The sequence below is a fragment of the Delphinus delphis genome, chromosome 18 (genome assembly GCF_949987515.2).
Source record: "Delphinus delphis chromosome 18, mDelDel1.2, whole genome shotgun sequence".
Taxonomy (NCBI): Eukaryota; Metazoa; Chordata; class Mammalia; order Artiodactyla; family Delphinidae; genus Delphinus; species Delphinus delphis.
This window is the reverse complement of record NC_082700.1, coordinates 18,821,338-18,834,692: the sequence shown is the minus strand read 5'-3', so window position 1 is coordinate 18,834,692 and position 13,355 is coordinate 18,821,338. Positions and strand designations below refer to the sequence as shown.

Here is a 13,355-nt window from a genome sequence, read left to right as displayed (position 1 = left end):
AACACTTTCTGGAAATTACTCCTCCATATCAGTTCATAGAGCTCTTTTTAATTCCTTATTAAAGCTGCATAGCACTACACTGTGTACATGTGCAATAATTTATTCAACCAATTTTCTGTGCTTGGACATCTAGGGAATTTCCAGTGTTTTGCAGTTTCAAATAGTGCTGCACCTTGTACATATGTATTTTTATATTATTGAAAGTGTGTCTTCAGGGTAAATACCTAGAAGTGGGGTGTGTGTGTGTGTGTGTGTGTGTGTGTGTGTGTGTGTGTGTGTGTTAGGTATTGCCAGATTCCCATCCATTAGAGTTGTACCATTTTGTTTCCCACCAGCAGTATATGAATGTATCAATTTCTCCACAAGGGCTTCTCACTTAATTTTGCCAAGTAACAACATTAAAATATTCTTCCCATCGTCATCTCCATCGTTTCAAAAAGAAAGTCCATTTTAATAAGGGGGAAAGGATATAATCAAAATAAAGGATAAGAGAATCTCTTTAAATTTCAGTTGAATAAATATAGCTCTTATTGTGATTGTTTTTTTCTTTTTGCTGAAGACAGATGCATCTCTACCTTATAATCAGAGGGATGGGATTTTTTGAAATGCAAATGTAATCATGTCTGTCCTTCTACTTGAAATCCTTCAGGGCTTCCCACATCTCCTCAGATCTTAACGTGGCTGTATCATGGCCTGTGTAAGATCTCAGCCCTAGATCTTCAGTCACTTTGGATTTGGTTTAATCCTTTCAATATACCATGTTCTCTCCAGCAGGGCCTTTGCATGTGCTACTCCCCTTACCACCATTAAAGGAATAGACACGTCAGAAAAACCAGATTCTTACCTGGCTCTACCTTAACTTGTATGTGACCTTATGAAGTTACTTAGCCTTTTAGTTCTTCAGTTTCTTCTACCTAAGGTGAAGTAGTTGTATCAGATGACCTCCAGACTCTTTCAGTTTTAAATTATGAATTTACCAGAATTCATTTTGATAGGAAGATAATGGAACTCAGCACATTCACCCTATGGCTAATAACTGTAACTTTGCTGTAAAAACACATATTTGTTTCTCATTCTTTTTTTTTTGTAGATATTCCTATTTTTATTTAGGTAAAATTGGTATATAATATTATATAAATTTCACATGTACAGCATTGTAATTTGATGGCTGGATACATTACAAAAAGATCATCACCAAAAATCTAGTGACCATTGATCACCATACAGTAAATCCCCTTCACCCAATTCACCCACCCCTTAGCCCTTTCTCTCTAGTAATCACCAGTCTGTTCTCTGTATCTTTTAAGTCTGTTTTTGTTTTGTTTGTTCATTTGCTTTGTTTTCTTAGATTCCACATGAGTAAAATCATTTGGTATTTATCTTTCTCCATCTGACTTATTTCACTTAGCAGAATACCTCCTAGATCCATCCATGTTGTCACAAATGGCAAGACTTTTTTTTTTTTTTTTATGGCTGAGTACCATTTATTCAAACAAATATATAACAAATTCTTTATCCATTAATCCATTGATGGGCTTTTAGGTGGTTTCCATATCTTGGCTATTGTAAATAATGGTACAGTGACGATAGAGGGGTATGTATCTTTTCAAATGAGTGTTTTTGTATTCTTCAGATAAATACTCACAAGGGGAACAGCTAGATCATATAATAGTTCTATCCTTAATTTTTTGAGGAATCTCCATACTGTTTTCCATAGTTGCTACACCAGTTTACATTTCCACCAGCACTGCAGGAGGGTTCCCTTTTCTTCACATCCTCGTCAACACGGTTTGAGAATAGTCATTCTGACAGGTGTGAAGTGATATTGTGGTTTTGATTTGCATTTCCCTAATAATTAGTGATGTTGAACATCTTTTCATGTTCCTGTTGGCCATAAATATTTATTTAACTTTAATTATTTTCAAAAGGTATCTGATTGGTTGAATCTATATGAGTAAAGCAAGTTTTGAGTTTGAAAACTGATTATTAAATTCATGAATTATCTCTGCTTCTGCAGTCCTGCATCTTGAATTCTGTTTTGGCCACTGCTTCTAGCACTGATAATTTTGTACGCTTTTAAGGAGTTACTGGAATAAATCCTTTTTTTTTTTTAATAAATTTATTTATTTATTTATTTTTGTCTGTCTTGGGTCTTTGTTGCTGGCTTTCTCTAGTTGCGGCGAGTGGGGGCTACTCTTCGTTGCGCTGTGTGGGCTTCTTATTGCAGTGGCTTCTCTTGTTGCAGAGCACGGGCTCTAGGCGCATGAGCTTCAGTAGTTGTGGCTCACGGTCTCAGTAGTTGTGGCTCACAGGCTTTAGAGCACAGGCTCAGTAGTTGTGGCGCACGGGTTAGTTGCTCCGCGGCATGTGGGATCTTCCTGGACCAGGGCTCGAACCTGTGTCCCCTGCATTGGCAGGTGGATTCTTAACCACTGCGCCACCAGGTAAGTCCCTGGAATAAATCTTTTTGAGAGATGGAGGAAGGGGAAAGACTTGCTAAAAAAAGTTTGCCTGGAGTTAATTTCATACTCTTTAATTATCCCTGTCTGTTGCCCTGTTTAATTGATATTCTTTGTACTTTTATAAAATTGACTGTCAAAAAATGGGTAGCAGACATCAAGAAAAAAAGATGAAGAAAGAGATAAAATAGAAATTTGAGAATTAGTGATTTTTAGGACAGTGTGTATGTTGATCTCTGGAAAATGCTGCTATTTAAGAAATATTGTTGATCATTAAATAATCTTGTTGATTTAAATATATTCTGTGTCCTTAAATTTGTCCATTTGTTCTTTTTAATTTGGAATTTATTTCTTAGAAGTCATGTTATAAATGGATGATTTGGTTTTCAGGATAGCTCAAAAGAGCTTTTTAAAAACAATTTCCCTTAGGATTACCTTAAGATTCATCCACTAGGAAGCACTATTTATAAAATCTTATATATAAAAGTTCATTCACAACTAAGAGCACACAGGTCACATCTTCCCTCATTTGTGACATCTGCGGTTGGATTTGGCATGCAGACATTAAAAAGTTTGGGTGTTGGGAGATAGTTAAGATTTTGCAAGGCATTGCAAGGCATTAATACATTGACAAAAGACCAAGTACCTCGTTCATCAGAGGTCCAAAATTGCAATTGCTTCAGATTCTTGCTAGCTGCATACCAGTCATAAATTAAATGTTTCTCAATTGGGTATATGAAATTTGCTGATGTTCAGTTTTCTATTTTATGTTCCTCAAATGAGTGACTGATTCTTTAAATACCAATTCTATAACTAAGATTTATACCTCAAATTTACTTTCGGTATTTCGAATGTAGAATATGAAGACAAAACTCCTTGATAAAGTAGTGTCTTAAGTTCCTTTTAATATATGGATATAATACATATATTTTCATACATTGTTTTGGTAAACTAGCTACTTGGTTGATATTTTCTTAGAAAAGATAATTTCTAAGTTAGAGCCCATCATTAGGATGCTGGAAAGCTGTTTTCCACACCTCGAAACTTTTTTCGTCTTACTTCTTTTCCTTTGAGGGAAGTTAATATGCAAAGGAAGATTAGATAAATTATCTACTCTTTTATAAAGATGTTAAAAACAGTGGGCACAGTGTGCGGGGCGGGGCGGGGGGGTTGTATTGTCACTCTAAGGAAACAAAAAGTGAATTCTCAGAGTTCCTTAAATACAGGTTTTCTGGGTAAAGGGGAAAGAGAAAACCTTCTAAATGTATAATTTACTTTAAAGTGCAGTGCTAACAGAGGAAAATAACTTTAGTACCCTTTCTGTCCCTGTAGTTAAGATTTACCCAGGATTTGAAGTTCTGGATAAGAAAACTAATATTTATCTGTTATGTATTACTTTGTGAAGAATCTTACAAAACTTTTGACTCATCTTCCTGTTGACAAGCGGGCAACAAAAATTTCTCCAGTGAGCACAGTAACAACAACTATCTGATGACTATTTTGCTTGTATTTTAAAATAGCATCCATGCTTTGAGATCTTGCTTACAGATATTTAAGCCGAGGAAAGTTCTGAGAAATCTGTTACAAACTCACTGCCCGTTTCTTCCACATCGTTAAGTTGTTAGTTGCTTTCCAACTCAAAAATATGTGTTTAGAGTGCTTAATGTATTTGTTTTTTCTGAAGAATATCAAATAAAAATCACTTCAGCATCAGTTGAAGAAAACATGTTTACAACATATATACTTCTCTTGGGATATAAAGAACTATGCTTAATTTCTTCACTAGTTTTTTTTTTTTTAAGGATTTATTTTGCTTCAGGTTTATCTAAAGGAAGTTATAGCTCTTTAAAGAAAATCCCCCACTGTTATTTTTTTGAAAACAGGTTTGCTTATTTAGCTTACTTACTATAATTTATTTGAAGTCATTGCAGCTCAAATCCAGAGAACAGCAAAAATCAAATTTAAATCTTTAAAACAAAGAGTGTTTGTCCAAAGTTGTATTCAGGACTTGGAAGATTGAAAATGTAAAAATCAGATACATTGAATGCTAAATTTAATTATATGTCTTTCTTCTCAAGTAAAAAGAATATTTTTTTAGCTAACTTTGGAAAACTGCTTGAATTTGTACAAAAAGATGTGTTGGAAAATGAAAAAGTTTCAGTGTAATTGGCGCTTTATATCTAAATTATAGCTCAAAGCAATACCTTTTTTATGTTTAGTGAAATGAAAATGTAATTGTACTTAGTTATTTGGCCCTGCAGTTTTGCTGCTTTTTATAGAAGGAACTATGTCCTTACTTCATAAATTATTTTGACATACAGTAACATTTTGCCTACTTGAAATAATATATTCAGCTATTCAGTGGCTTCAGTGGTCAAAAGATATATATTGATCACTTTCTAAGTGCCAAGTATTATAGCTCACTATCTAGGTTGCTTCTCTGATCTAAAATACTTAAAATACAGGTTATTTATTGTGACATAAATATACCTTTAAAGTGTACCTGTAATAGTATTTTCTTTTAATTTACTTAGCAAAATAACATTTTGTTAGTTTCCTCCTTTCTCAGTTTTTGTGGCATATATCATTTTTAAGTTGGCTGCTGTTAAATGCAGAAAATGGATCAAAAGAGTAATTTTAAAACATACTATACTGTGTGGATAGCATCTGCTTTTTACGAATTGCATACAAAGACAAAATCCTAAATATTATCTCTGAGTGTGACTGCTTGAGAGACTCAAATAGTGTCAGTATGTCATTCTACAGAACACTACATTCTTTACTGTTTTTTGAAAAATGCTGTAAAAACGCTTACTGAATATTTCAAATTACTCTTTCTCATTTATGTTGTTATAGTTTAAGAAACATGATTAGTAGTTTCAATTCAGATTGAAATCAAAATTAGATATATACTGAATAAAAGTATTAAACACTTAAATGAAACTTTTAATATTTGTTAATTATCCAGTATAAAATTACTAAGACATTCAAAGACCATACAGATGGTCACCACATGACTTACATCATAGTTTCTTTTAGAGTCTGAACAACTTTAGGGATTTTTTTTTTTTTAATGAAGAGGAAGGTACAAATCAAAATGGCTCAGAAAAATAAAATGGAGTATATACAAGAGTAGAATACGTTTTAATGCTTAACACATCGAATACATTTTTTTTAAATGAAAAACTTTAAAATGTCCACATGTTTATTTTCTTTCAGAGGTGGAGAAATAGTTGTCTAAGAAAACACTTTTCACAGTTGAAGGAACTTGGAGGTTCTGTCCCAGTGAAGTCCCGGTGGTTTTATTTAAGGCAGCTTATATTGTAGATTCGTTGTCAAATATCTTATTTTTTAAGGTCTGTAGGTTATGTTGAATAAAGTTCTCTGTGCCTTGAACTTCAGAGAATCTGGAGTCGCTTCTCCTGGTAGACCAGTTTTTCATTTTTATTGAATTCTGAATCGTGTCTGACGTGAAGTAGTAAACTATAGGGTCAAAGCAACAGTTTAAAACAGCAATGCAGAGAGTGATTGGGTACATGGTCCTTACCGCTGTTGCTGCTGAGCAATTAACAAACGTCTGTGTTCTCATAAGAGAATATAAAATAAGGTTGATGTTGTAAGGCACGAAACAGAAACAGAATATGACCAAATGTACAAAAATCATTCTTAAAACCTTAGTTTTGTTTATTTTGCTTCTACTTAATGTAAGAGGTTTATTTAAAGTTCTTAGCACCATACTAGAACAAGTTACGTTTAAAATTAGAGGAATAAAAAATCCCACTATTTCGATGAAAATTACAATCCTTGAGAGATATGTTTTCCATGTGGCTTCTGGGAAATTTTCAAAGCAGGCTTCTGAGGTATTGTTACCCTGAGAGTGGGTAGACTGAAAAAAAACTGCTGGTGCACTTCCTCCCATCACAGTTAACCATACAGCAATGCAAACGATTTTTGCATTTCGTTTGGTTCTTAGAGTCTTTGACTTAAATGGGTAGACGATTGCCAGAAATCGGTCGGCACTAATACAGGTTAAGAAAAGAATGCTTCCGTACATGTTGGTATAAAACAGCATCACTGAAATTTTACAAAGTAAATCTCCAAATGGCCAATTCCGTGTTGCAAAGTAAAATATCCTGAAGGGTAAAGTAAAAACGAAAAGCAAGTCTGACATTGCCAAGTTAATCATATATGTTGTTGTTTCATTTCGCACTTTGAGAGCGCAGACGAAAATGTGTATGGCAACACAGTTGGATATTAACCCAAGCACAAACACCATGCTAAACATGCACCCGTACAAAGTGTACTTAAAGGAATCATCATAGACGCAGTGGGAGCTGTTATTGCTTACCATTATAAAGGCACGTCCAGTTTACAGTGTTGAAGTCCTTTGGTCAGCTGCAGTCTCCTTTGGTATTCAGATTGTGACCCCTTTATAACCTCCAATGTATTTGCAAATCCTTTGGATCTTTGCGTGATTTTATAAATATTTCTTTTTCCTCCAAAAGAGACATGAAATTTGTTGCTGTAAAGTTTCCACTTGGTTCTTCAATAAGAAAATATTTTCATTTTCAAATCTCCAGAAAATCCGTGATTCCAGGGCTACGTTTAAAAAACGCAGTCAGTGAAGCCAATCCATTGGATTATAAATTTTAAATAAAAGCTGTGTTCTGAGATGGAAGAAAACTATTCGTCTGGTAAACTTCAGTTTCAGTTAAGATGAATGTTCCAAAATGAAAGTTTCTTTATGCTCCAGAATGTTCAAGCTAAAGTTAGCAATCTTATTTTGCTTTTCAATGCAAAGTTTCAGAGACTTAAACATTCCCAGTTCGGTCTCATTTACTTCTTGTTCCTTCCTTCTAAATGAGGTTTTCCTCTTCCGTATTCCTGCAGTGGATCCCAGATGGTGGTAAGCAGAGGAGTCTTTCAAAGGTTCTGAAATGAATTCCTAAGCGTGTTAGCTCTCGCTGAATCGAGGCCTTTTCCTCGGTTACCAGCTGTATTGTGAGATGGGCTTTCTCTGAAGAGAAAACGAAAGGCGTGCTAGATTTGTAGTATGACATCACAGGAAGAAGAGGCTGGACTTGGACAAAGAAAGGTTTCAGCCCAGTTTGTTTGCAGTTCCTTTAATCTGATAACGTGTCTGCTGGGAATACACCTAGGAGGCTTGCAAAGGGCCACTGACTGTTTAGCTGAGCAGTCTGCCCATTACCTCTTTTTATGCAGAAATGCCTCTGGAATGTTGGCCACCTCTCAGGGAGTTTTCTTTTCTTTTTTTTTTTTCTTTTTATTCTTTCTTTCTTTTTGGTAGTAGTAATTGAGAGAGGACAAAAATCAGTATGTGATTGCTTTTGTGTTTTGGATATGACTTTTTTTTGGAACTAAAATGTGTATGTGTATTTATAAACTGAAATTGTTAGTGATATCTTAATATGACATTTTAAAAATCTGTTTACTGACTGTATAAGAAAAATTGAATCGTTAGTTATAAAAAGGATTTGAGTTGAGAGACCAAGTTTTGCCACTCTTGGCTTCTGTTTTCCATAATTGCTCCTCAAGATTTAATTTAATTCCCATGATTGTGAGTGGCTCCAATCCTGGATCTCTTTACTTTTTGATAAACAATTTTCTCACATTCTTACCTCTTTCCTATAAAATTAAATTAATATTTTATAGCACTTCCAATTTTTTAAATCACTTCCACCAAAGAACAAACTTTTATTTTTTATAAATTTATTTATTTTTGGCTGTGTTGGGTCTTCATTGCTGTGCGCAGGCTTTCTCTAGTTGCAGCGAGCAGGGGGCTACTCTTCATGGTGTGCGTGCTTCTCATTGCAGTGGCTTCTCTTGTTGCAGAGCATGGGCTCTAGGCACGCGGGCTTCAGTAGTTGCAGCATGCAGGCTCAGTAGTTGTGGTGCACGGGCTCAGTAGTTGTGGCTCACGGGCTCTAGAGCACAGACTCAGTGGTTGTGGCGCATGGGCTTAGTTGCTCTGCGGCATGTGGGATCTTCCCGGACCACGGCTTGAACCCATGTCTCCTGCATTGGCAGGCGGATCAAAGAATAAATTTTAAAATGTTTATGTTTGGTGTGGTATTAATCTTACAGAACAAAATTGTGTCTTTTAACAAAAAATTTTTTCCCTAAATTCATTGAAATAAATTTTGGAAAATAAAAGTTATACTACTTGGCTAAGTTTTAGGTTTGGAATTTTAATTCCCTCCAGCCCTCCCTTTACCCCTCTTAATATGACATTAACTATGTATTGGAATATGGGTCAGATTTTGTTTTCATTTAAAAGCTCATGTGAGTGGTTTCTCTCTATGTATTTAAAGTATACTCATTTTTTAAAGCCCAAAGAAATCAGAAGAAAGTATGTGTGGGAAAGGGGTAGTTGAATGTAGATGTTATTTCCTCAGGGATTGAGGATATCACAACCTGTGGACACATACATGTTTCTTTTATTTTAAATTACCATTTTTCAGAAAAGGCTATATCCAGTTGTGATTTACTGTTATTATTTTTTAGTTTGGTTTCATTTGGGCTGAAGGCCTTCCTTTCGAGTATCAATTAAGGAAATTTGAGAAATTTAAGAGCAGTTTATTTTTCTTTCATAAATTACTTAGCTAATTTAAAACTAATATTTTTCAGTAACGTGTTTTGTGCTGATTTTGTACCTTTTTAATTTGGGCTTCACTCTCATGCTTAGCAACTTTTGTTGTTTGTTGATGAATCCCCCCTGAATTATAATCTATTTTTGTTGTTTTGACTAGGAAATTTACCTATAATCAAGTGACACAAAAAAATATGAGTATTACTTACAACCAATAAACTTAAAACCTTAAGGGCTGAATTTCTTTATATCATGTTGGTATGGAAAAGAGGTAGTGTGTGTTCATATAAGAAGACAGGTGGATACCTAGAGTGAACAGTAATGAAGAGAGTAGTTAATGAGCTTGTGTTCTTACTGGAGAAAAATTTCTGTTATAGTTTCTCAGTAATCGACTTTCAGATTGATAATCTCTTCTCTAGTCATCATTAAATAATGAAATTTAAGCAGTTATGTGCCCTGAATTTGTTTACTTTTACCTTCATTTTGAATATGGCATTGTCCATAAAACGTACTAATTCTACATTGGAATATTCTTCCACATGTTGATGATGTCATTCACTTGACTTAATACTCACTTAACTGTTCATTTGTAGTTTTTTCATGTTTGAGTTACTGGTGCTTAAAAATAGATGACTGTTCGTTGAATTAAACTTTTTGTTATTATCAGTATATTAGTATATGTTTGTATTTCCAGTTTTACACAATGCTTGACCCTTGGTGGATACTCACATGTTTACTGAGGAATGAATTATACTGATAAACTGGAATTTTATTGAGAGTTGTTTCTACTGAGGAAGAGCAATAGCAGAAGGACTATCTGTTTTAACAGGAAGAAGATTATTGAATGCTAGATTTTTCAAGACATTTAATTTGACTTCTAATTAAGGAGCCAAAGTGAAATTAGATACCTTTAAAATTCCTTAGGTTAAGATTTGAGAACCATAGAGTAACTGCTTACAAAAGGGAGTTAAATGAATCCAAGGACTCGAGGATATTTAATAGTTGCTTTTGTATGTGATAGAGACCAAACCAGTTTAGTGTGAGGTTTGTATACTTCTAGAAGTTAAGTCTAGGAGTCAGCTGGTTTCTTGAATGAGTTTTTTTAGGGGGTGAAATGACTACAGCTGATTTGAAATTTAATGAATCTCATTATATAACTCATCACTTTACAGATTTTTATTACATCAAGCAGCCAGGTCAATAACCAGCTAGCCTATAAAGTACATGTTTTATTCATCACTATAGTAATGGTATAGTTGTGTTTTAGTTGTGTAACTTATTTTTTTGTTATCGGTTTGAGAGGGAGTACTCTGTTAACTATTATGAGTTTAAGGATATGAGTAACTTCTGAGTTCTTATCTAAATTTCTGCTACAACTGTGGCTTTGAGAAGGCAAGAAATCTGACTTTTTCATACCTGATTGAAAATAGGCTTTGGTCTGTCATACAGAGTGAAGTAAATCAGAAAGAGAAAAACATATACTGTATGCTAACACATATATATGGAATCTAAAAAAAAAAAAAGTGGTCCTGAAGAACCTAGGGGCAGGACAGGAATAAAGATGCAAACGTAGAGAATGGACTTGAGGGTATGGGGAGGGGGAAGGGTAAGCTGGGACAAAGTGAGAGAGTGGCATGGACATATATACACTACCAAACGTAAAATAGATAGCTAGTGGGAAGCAGCCGCATAGCACAGGGAGATCAGCTCGGTGCTTTGTGACCACCTAGAGGGATGGGATAGGGAGGGTAGGAGGGAGACGCAAGAGGGAGGAGATATGGGGATATATGTATATGTGTAGCTGATTCACTTTGTTATAAAGCAGAAACTAACACACCATTGTAAAGCAATTATACTCCAATAAAGATGTTAAAAAAAATAAAATAAAACATGGGCAATTTTTCATCAAACAAAACAAAACAAAATAGGCTTTGTTGAACACCCGTTATAAACAAATAATGTGTAAAGTGGGCTCCTCAGCCATTCTTCCTTTCTGTTCTTTTTCATATTGGTTATTTCTAGCCTTGATAGTAATACCAGTTTTATGTTGTCCCTTTTTTATTTTCTCTGCTATCTTTTTAGACTAACCCTGTCACTCTTATCTATATAGTTGTTATGGTGTCTTATCTTGTCTTACTTCTAGTCCCACCAGTTTCCCCTGCCAGACAGACACAGATCAAGTCATGAATGAATCAACTATTTATTGATTTATACCCTTCTTGCTTCCAAAAAGGATTTAAAGCAGATTATAATTTTAAAACTGTCCAAACTGATGAAACTAAATATTTAAGATTTTTATTTTATAGAAATTATACCTACATTTAAGAAGTTTAAAAAGAAAGTCAGTGTGGAACAGTTAAAGTTTTTAAATGTGAGAAATGTGAGGAAAATTATTCTAAATATTAGTCATATCCATTATCCTAAAAATTATTCATTTTGAATGTAATAAATGTTTGCAAAAAGCAATAAATAAAAATCTTAAAACACAAATTCATTAACACATTAGTAAAAGAATAAAAGCCAGTACAACATGGGAAAGAGAAGGGTGGGAGGAGCAGTGTGAGAAGGGCAGAAAAATCTAGGCTAAGGGGAACTGCTGCATTTGACACAAGGCAGAAAAGGAAAATATAGTAGATTATGTAGTTTTCATTTAATGAAAGAAAATGTTCCAGGGTGTCAAGGAAAAAACTTTGCTTTATCTCAGAAATATATTGTGAATCTTTACACATGAACCACAGCAGATTGTGTTCTAATGGTAGAACGTGTGCCATTTCTTGTTGGCCCTCAATTTAGGAAAAGCACCCAATGTCAAATTGTGGTTCTGGGAGAATGTATTATTTGTTGGAAGATTAAGATAGTCCAAATATATGTGGTAGTGTGGTTTATGCTGAAGCAAATTTGACAATATAGTGCAAAGGATCTCACCTGATGACCTTAAAATCGCTGAAACCCCTGTTGTATACACTCTCCTGGGGACAGGTCTTGTGGCTTTGATTAGATTCTCAAACAAGATTATGACTAAGAACAGGTAAGAAACCACAGTCTAAAGAAAGGAAGGGTTAGCAAATCCTGTAGGCTATTCCACTGAAGTATCTGGAAATTGAAATCTTTTGAAAGTCTTTTTCTATGGATAGCCTAAAAGGAATCTTAAACTATTAGTTGCTAATGCAGATTCTTTATAAATGAAGTTAAGATGTGTGTATGTAGGCAATTAAATGTTAATCTGTGTATTTATTTATTTATTTATTTTTGGTTATTCTGTCCTTTTTACTTTTTCTTTTTAATTTATTTATTTATATTTGGCTGCGTTGGGTCTTCGTTGCTATGCGTGGTCTTTCTCTAGTTGCGGCGAGCGGGGGCTATTCTTCGTTGCAGTGCGCGGGCTTCTCATTGCAGTGGCTTCTCTTGTTGTGGAGCGCACAGGCTTCAATAGTTGTGACACGCAGGCTCAGTAGTTGTGGCTCGCAGGCTCTAGAGCGCAGGCTCAGTAGTTGTGGCGCACGGGCTTAGTTGCTCCGTAGCATGTGGGATCTTCCCAGACCAGGGCTTGAACCCGTGTCCCCTGCATTGGCAGACAGATTCTTAACCACTGCGCCACCAGGGAAGTCCTCTTTTTATTATAAATAAGAAAGTAAGAAAGTGTTGTGTTAAGAGCAGAAGCAGAGAATCAGAGAAGCTTAATATGCATTCACTTGATCTTTCTAGGATTCTAGCTTCTTGGCTGTATAGTGAGGGAGTTGGACTGTTCAAAGGTGCTTTCCTGTTTGTATATCTGATTCCAGTTCTTTGCATGCTTAAGCTTTTAGGTTGGGTTTTTTCACTCTTAGGTATAACAAATCAAGAAGTCACTTTTCATTCTTTATGTTTAAGGATTTCTAATTTTGAAACCAGTTTGTATATGTACAAGAATTATTCTTTGCTTAAGCCAGGAGTCTCATTGTATGAGAAGAGTTTTGTTAATATCTTATCATGCTGTCAAGATTAAACATTTAAAAGAAAGCCCTTCCTTTATATTTCTATAACATTCTTCTCTAAAAGACCTTTCTTTCCCAAAACACAAACAAGATACTATGTTCTTTTACTATAAAATTGATCAAAGAGGAATTGTTCAAAACTTTAAAGTATTCTCTCATTAAAAGTTTTGATGGCCGTAATTGGAGTTGTACCTAAAATAACGTTGAGAATATGAGATACATAAAAAAATTGGATGAGAAAGTATGTGAAGTAAGTATGTTCAAGTTTAAAAGAAAGTGTGGAACAGTGAAAATTTTAAATGTAAGAAAAAT

At 34.6% G+C, this 13,355-nt stretch overlaps 2 protein-coding genes across 5 annotated transcripts in view; one reads left to right on the top strand and one right to left on the bottom strand.

The window, feature by feature from the left end:
- Positions 1-13,355, top strand: part of RB1 (RB transcriptional corepressor 1) — a 131,767-nt gene that overhangs the window by 81,144 nt on the left and 37,268 nt on the right. The window lies entirely within an intron of this gene.
- LPAR6 (lysophosphatidic acid receptor 6) lies at positions 5,385-7,484 on the bottom strand. The gene has a single exon (XM_059996217.1). It carries the CDS (start codon positions 6,808-6,810, stop codon positions 5,776-5,778), a length of 1,035 nt encoding a protein of 344 aa, XP_059852200.1. The 5' UTR covers positions 6,811-7,484; the 3' UTR covers positions 5,385-5,775.